General features: G+C 58.9%; 1 protein-coding gene across 1 annotated transcript in view; it reads left to right on the forward strand.

Annotated features, from left to right (window-relative positions):
• DNAI2 (dynein axonemal intermediate chain 2) overlaps positions 1-7,471 on the forward strand; it is a 35,440-nt gene that overhangs the window by 19,019 nt on the left and 8,950 nt on the right. The window contains exons 7-8 of the mRNA XM_045299810.1: positions 838-977; positions 3,129-3,251. Of these exons, the coding sequence (XP_045155745.1) occupies positions 838-977; positions 3,129-3,251 (263 nt within the window). The remainder of the gene's footprint in view (positions 1-837; positions 978-3,128; positions 3,252-7,471) is intronic.

Here is a 7,471-nt window from a genome sequence, read left to right on the forward strand (position 1 = left end):
GAAAATAAGGTGATGGTTGGGGGTCACCACCAAAGGAGGACTGTACGGAAGGGTCGGGGCCTGAGGAAGGTGGAGAACCACTGCCCTGGGGCTCCTTTCCCCTCGGGCCAGGGAAGGAACAGAGAGCTGCAGGGACCGGGTCTGCACGGCAGGAGAACCCCAGCCCCAACTGGAGCCATGGCGATCGGCCGTGGAACGGACGGCTCCGTGAGGTCTTCCGGAACTGACTTTGAAGGCAGCCGGCCACCAAGCCTTTCTTCCAAGGCACCTCTGGGGGGATGGGAGCTGCCAGCCGCTCCACCAGGAGCCGGGCACGGAACCGTGGGCGGCAGGAAGGGGCTGCTGGGGGCACTTCTTCCAGGGGTCCCCCTGTTCCCCTCCTGTGGCAGACACCCTCCTCCACCTTCTGCCTGGTTCACTTCCTGATAACACTCCTCCGGCTTCTGTCGCTGCCACCTCCTCCAGGAGGGCTTCCGGGACCACCCTCCAGGATGTCCCCCACAGTCACAACCACAGCACGCGCTGCACTGCGGGGCTCAGCTTGCCTCCCTGGTGTCCTGCCTGGCCTATTCCCAACGGCCTCCCCAGTGTCCAGAGGGGGGCTCAGCACACGGGGGCTGCTAAGGCAGGGGGGTGGGATATGAAGTTTGGCCTCTAAGAAGTTTCCCTACAGGTAGGGCTGACCGGTGGGTGCCTCAGGACGGCTTGAGTGAGCCCCGATTCTGAAGGACCACAGACCTGCCCAGCCTAGGGAAGCAGCAGCCCCCTGCCCAGAGAGGAAGCCTGCCCACCCACTCTGCCTGCCCCTCACCGCCTCTTCCCTTTCTCCCCCGTCAGCCTGCTGGGACACCCGGAAGGGCAGCCTGGTGGCCGAGCTGTCCACCATCGAGTTCAGTCACCGGGACCCTGTGTATGGCACCATCTGGCTGCAGTCCAAGACGGGCACCGAGTGCTTCTCCACCTCCACAGACGGGCAGGTACCCCCGGCCAGGGGGGTGGGGGTGGGGGACCCGGGCCACCATTAGAATCACCTGGGGGATGCCTCTTTTGGTATGAAAATGGAACAGCAGGCAATGGAACAAGACTGCCAATATTCAGAAGGATCCACAGGGACACGCTTCCTTCCCGGCTCTGGTCCCTAGCCCCCTTGCCTGGAGCCCCTTTCCCTGGTATTGTTTCTTCCGTGACTTCCTGGGAGGGATTTTGCAGAGTAGCCACAGGAAGCCTGGGGGCCTAGTGGTTAGGTGTTGGGCTGGTGCCCACGAGGTCAGCCGTTCAAACCCACCAGTGGCTCCGCGGGAGAAAGAGGACTCTGTCTACTCCGGTCCAGAGTGACAGTCTCAGAAACGCGCGGTGCAGCTCTGCCCCGTCTCAGGGCCGCCGTGAGCGGGCCTCGGTGGGATGGCAGGAGTTTGGCTGTTCTGCTGTGAGCAGCCCGGGCCCTCGCCGTCTGCACCTGACACGTTGCTCAGCGCACACACGGTGTCCGGGGCTTTGTGTGTGCGACGTATGTTGGCGGTAACTTCATCACAATTTAAGAGGAGGTAGCACATGGTGCAGGTCTCCGGACAGCACGGACTCCTGGCAGGGGGACGTCTGGGGCAGCGCGTAGGGGAGGACTTCCCTTTTCTGCACAAACAGGGTTCGTTATAAATCATGTACAATGTCCTACGGAGGCAGAAGGATCCCTGCTGGCACGGTGGGCTCAGCATCGGGCAGCAGTTCCACCCTCCAGCTGCTCAGAGGGCAAAGGATGAGACTGTGTCCTCCCGTACACAGCTGCCGCTCGGGGACCCCCAGCGCCAATGCCCTGCCCAACAGGGTCGCTCTGAGTCGGAATCGCCTGGATGGCCGTGGGTCTGGTGTAGTGAGGTGGGGCAAGAACAACCCAAGAAAATCGATCATGAGAAACCGGGAAATGTATTTTCACGGCAAATGACAAAAGGGCGATTTCCTGAATACCCCAAGAGCTATGAGGTGTCGGCAAGAAAAAGAGGTGGCCCACCCAATGGAAATCGGTACGAAGAGAAAGCGAACACAGAGAAGCTACAGGTGAACAGATGTGTCAGAAACTCTGCCCTAGCCATGCAGGATAAGTGGAACTGCACGTGAAGGGGCCCCTGTGCGCGGGAGAAAGGAACCCTGTCTGGTGGCGTAGTGTGGATGCCTTTGGGTTGCACACTGCCAGGCAGCAGTTCGAATCCACCAGCCGCCCCTAGGGCGAGCATGGGGACTTTCCATTCCAGTGGAGACGTAGAGTCGCGGAAACCCACAGGGGCGGTCCTACCTGCCCTAGAGAGTCACTCGAGTAGGTGCTGGCCTGGTGACGCTGAGTGAACACTGGGAGTCTTGGTGGCCCAGCACGGAAGCACTCGGCTAACAGAAAAGACAGCAACCCTACCCCACCCCCCACCCCCCCGGGGGGATCTCACTGCCAACCGGGTGGGGAGAGTAGAACAGCCCTCGTGGGTCTCCCAGGACAGCCCCCTCTTGCTCCCTTGAAGCGGCTGGTGGGTTTGAACTGCTAACCTTGCGCTAGGCAGCCCACCATGTCAGCAGGACACCTCCAGGCTCCTTCCCTGGAGACTGGCACCTCGACCACCCCGTGTGGCCGATCTGCTCAGGCACCGGGCTTGCTGTCCTGCGTGGAAACTCAGCTCCGTGGCATTTCAGCACACGCACACCTTTACACTCGCCCACACGTGGGTTTTCACCACGGCTACGTGTTTTGCCAAAGGGCCCTGCTGGTTGAAGTCGGTGGTTGGCACCCACCAGGCTCTCTGAGGGAGGGGGACACAGGAGTCTGTCCCTGCAGGTGGCAGCCTCAGAGACTTCATGGGCAGTGCTGCCCTGACCTTTGGGGCCACTGTGAGTCGAAATCGACCGTGCAGTCACCAGTACTGCGGTACTGGGGACTAGAGCGGTGAGGAGGTTTGCTCCCAAGGTTTGCCTGGAGGCCACCATCCACGCCAGGGAGTGCCCAGGTGGGACCCCCTTCTTCCACAGGTGACACGTGTCTGTCAGCAGAGAGGGATGGGAGAGGCGAGAGCCTGGCGGTTGCTCGAGGGACCTGGAAGTCTCAGTGACAGCCCCCACCCACCCCACCCACCGCCTCTCCCCCCTGTCAGGTTATGTGGTGGGACATTCGGAAGCTGAGCGAACCCACGGAGCTGCTCATCATGGACATCAGCAAAAAGGAGAATCTGGACAACTCGCTGGGCGCCATCTCCCTGGAGTTTGAGTCCACCTTGGTGAGTGGCCAGGGAGGGAGCCCCCTCTGAGCTAGTGTCCTGGGCAGCGGGAGGGAGCAGCATTCCTGGTGTGATGGACCCAGACGTGCGTGGTCTTTACAACAGGCGTCCAGCAGTGGGCAGCAGAGTTGAGTGGCAGGGGAAGTGGGGGGATGGCTTTTCTCGCCCCATGTTGGGCTGGTGGCTGGGCTGTGCAGAAAAGCCAGCGCCTCCCTGTGTGTTGGAGCAGAACAGCCCTGGGGGTTATCAATGGCCAATTGTTTAGAAGCAGATTGCCATGGCTTACGGAGCCCTTGAAGTAGACTTTCTGCCATGCAGTGGATGCCGGCTCACAGCGATCCTTACAGCACAGGGTAGAATTGCCCCTGTGAGTTTCTGAGACTAGAACTCTAAAGGAGTAGACAGCCTTGGCTCTCTCCCAAGGAGTGGCCGGTGGTTTGAAACTGCTGACCTTGAAGTGAGCAGCCCAACATGCAACCACTGTAGCTCCAGGGCTCCTCTTCCTTGCTAACTGCAAGGTCGTTGGTTCGAACCCGCCAGTCACTCCACAGGAGAAAGAGGAGGCTGCCTGCTCCCGTGAAGTTCCAGCTCTGGAAACCCACTGGGCCAGTTCCGCCCTGTCCTACAGGGTCACCCTGAGTCAAAATCAACTCGACGGCAGTAAATTTGGTCTGGTTTCTTCTGAGGCACCTGTGGGTGGGATTGAACCACCAACCTCTCCTGTTGCAGGCAAGCACGTTAACCACTGATATCGTAGGTTCTCTGGCCAGGGCAGGGTTCCAGAAAAGCCTGGTTCTGTGGGACCAGCTGTGCCTGGGACCAAGACCAGGGGGCTCAGTCTCTCACCCAGACCCTGCCCCTACCTTGAGCATGCCCCCGGCTGGTGGGTTCACTTTCTCTTGAGAAGGAAATGACATCAGGCTCCCCCCGGGACACCTGGGACAGCCAGCAAGTCTTATCTGAAGATGAGCTGCTAGGCTAATGCATCAAGGAATCCAGTCTTCTAGAAGCATGGTCTGTCCCAGGGGACCCCCCTGGGAAGCAGGAAGACAGCTTTCCCACATGGCTCTGGGCTGGGACTGGCTCCTGGTGGCCTGGCCTCCCCCACGGGCTTGCCTCGGATTTCATTCTCAGCCCTGGGAAGTGGGAGGCGTCTGGGCTCATGTCCCACATCCGTAACTAGGGGAGTTGCAGGGCTGGGGCTGGCTGCTGCTGGGGGGTGAGTAGGGATTGGGGGGATTGTGTAACCGACCCCCCAGCCCTGGGATAAGAAGGCAGAGCACTGAGCGTGGAGGCTGGGGTGGGAAGGACTCAGGGAGACGATGTTCTGTCCTGAGGGATGTGACCCCACCACTGCTCACCACCACCCCAGCCTGCCCCCTACTGAACACACCCTGTGTGCAGGGGCCCAACCCCTGATATCGCAGCTGCTGCCCTATGAGGTAATGTTATCCCTAACGTGCCAAAGAACATGGGATCCAAGCCTAGGACACCAACTCCTAACCCCCCCCTGGGGTTCCTTGGGGGACCCGGCTCAGAGTGGGTCTCAAAGCCCATTGCTGTTCAGTCGATGTGGACTCCTACTGACCTTGGAGGGCAGAGGGGAACTCAACTGGGGGGTTTCTAAGGCTGCAAAGCATTCTGGAAGCAGTCACCATTCCGGTCTCCTGGGAAGCAATGGGTGGGTTTGAACCTCCGGCCGTAAGGTGACCCATACTTACTCAGCATTCCCCCCCACCAAGGCTGCCTTAACATAGGCTTTCTCACTCACTGCCGTCAGGTCCACCAACTCACAGCGACCTGCAGGATGGGATGGAACTGCCCCTGGGCATCTGTGAGACGGGCACTCTGGATGGGGGCAGCTAGTGGGTCCTTAGCAGCTGCTGACCTTCTGACCTTACTGCTAGTAGTCCACCTGCTTTTTTTTTCTTTTTTAGTAATGATTTTGTAAAATTGTGAATTAAGTAGGGGCGGGGGTACATCTTATATCTTATACCTGCCTTAAGGTATACTTACTGCCATGCAGTGGATGCCGGCCTCTATATTCAAAGTTCAAACCCCCCATCACCCCCCCCCACGCCCCCTAATTTAACTCATCACCCAACACGAGCCTCACGGCCATCGAGGCCATGCCGACTCCTGGCCACCCTCTGGGACAGGTAGAACTGCCCCTGTGAGCTTAGGAGACAGGCTGCTTATGGAAGTAGGAAGCCTCTTCTTTCTCGTGAGGAGCAGCTGGTGGCTCCGAACTGTGGTTCCTGTGGAGCGCAGCCCAAACCAGTAACCACGGCACCGCCAGGGACCGTGCTTCCAGGCCCTCAGCTCCCCCTGGTGGCGGCAGCTGCTTTTGCGGAGGCTTCCAGGTCTCACCAAGCAGCGGGGATGGGGCTCCAGATGGACTTCTCTCCCCACTGTTGGGTCCTGGCAGCTTTGACCCTGCCCCCAGAAACAGCTGGGGGCTTCTGGGCACTGAGCCCTGGGAAGGTAGGTCTGCTCCCCTCTGATGCTTGGCCAGACAGGAAGCAGGGCGTGAGCGGCCAGTCTGACCCCATGAGGGCCCGCGTGCGGGTCCTACTGGCTGCTCTGCAAGCTGGAGGCTGAGAACCACAGACGTTTATTTTCTCACAGCCCTGGGGGCCAGAAGCCTGATTCCTGGGGGCCAGCAGGGCCGTGTTCTAGGGGAGGGTCCTTCCAGGTCTCTTCCAGCATCTGGGGCCCCAGGTGTACCTCGGCTTGTGGTCACATCATCCAATGTCGGCTGCGGTCTTCACACAGCGTCTTCCCTCTGCGTCTCTGCTGTCTGCTCTCCTTGGAAGGAAGCAGTCATGTTGGGTCCACATGTTGGGTCCACCCTCAGTGAGACGGGTTGACATGGGGTGACCACCATGGGCTCAGGCTTGAAAACGATTGTGCGGCTGCCGCAGGACTGGGTGGTGTTTCAGCCAAGCCCACTGTCCCAAAGGAACAGCGACCATTACATCTGCAAAGACCCGGTTTGCAAATGAGGCCGTACTCACCTTGCCTGTGGGTGGTGGACAGGCCTGTAGCACCCCTTTCTGGAGGACATGTCCATAACGGCCACTAATGTGGAGGCTCTGGGCTTGTCCCCCACAGGGGGACAGCCCAGCCCAGCCCCCTGCCCCTTCCTGAGCTGGCCTGGTCTTTCCCGGCGGGCGCAGTGGGTCCTGTAGGCCTAGTCTGGCCTGGAGGTGAAAAGACAGCTCCGTAAAGAAGGCGTGGCTAGAACCCTGGAACGGAGAAAGGCGGGGCTCCCCACCCCCCTAAAGAGTTCCAGTCCCGGAAGCCCACAGGAGCAGTTATTCCCTGCCCTGCAGGGTCGCTAGGAGTTGGCATTGGCTTGAGGCCCCGAGTTTGGTTTGGTTTGACCCTGGGGGCTAGAAGATCAAGTGCTGCGTGACACGCTGCTTCCTTTAAGGAGCTCCCAGCCCAGTGGGGAAGACAGGGCACCCATGGGCAGATCGCTTTCTGGGTGCTGGGTGGATTCCTGCCCTGAATTTAGACTGTGCCCTGGTGGCCAGGTGGGTTATGCGTTGAACAGCTAATCACAAGATCAGCAGTTTGAAACCACCAGCGGCTCTTGCAGAGAAAGATGAGGCTGTCTGCTCCCAAACAGCGAGCCAGTCAGCCTTTGCAGAACCACAGCCGGAGTGTGGCCAAGGAGCAAGGGTGGGGAGGCCTCAGGTCATTTCCCATGGACACAAGTGCCGAGGGTTGTGGGGGAGCCCAACCCCTCACACTATATCACGGGTCCCATAGGTGCAATTGTACGGTTATGAGATATAAATATCATAGTAAAGTCTTAGAGAATAATCGAGATAGGAGAGAGAGTAAAATGAAGGAGTCAGACACATTTCTTGGTAGCATGCTCACCTCCTGGATGGCCATGATCTCACCAGCCAGGTCCGCGCACAGCGGGGGCAGAGAGGGCAGGAGAAAGTGATTTATTTCTAACCAAGGCTTATATATCTTTTGGGGGCATGCAAGCCCCCTAATTCAGGGGAAGACGTACATCACAGGAAGGGCTTGTACTATAGGTGATACAGTAATGGGAGGGTGTAGTATTAAATAAAAAATTGTAGCTGGGGGGTGAAGGGCCAGCCCCCACCCGCTGATACTCCTACGAGTTCAGTAATACTACTTCTGGGTTCAGTAATGCACAATTGTACGGTTGAGATATATAAGTATTATATTAAAGTCAT

This window comes from Echinops telfairi, unplaced genomic scaffold (genome assembly GCF_000313985.2).
Source record: "Echinops telfairi isolate 266 unplaced genomic scaffold, ASM31398v2 ScPeMD7_7458;HRSCAF=8496, whole genome shotgun sequence".
NCBI lineage: Eukaryota > Metazoa > Chordata > Mammalia > Afrosoricida > Tenrecidae > Echinops > Echinops telfairi.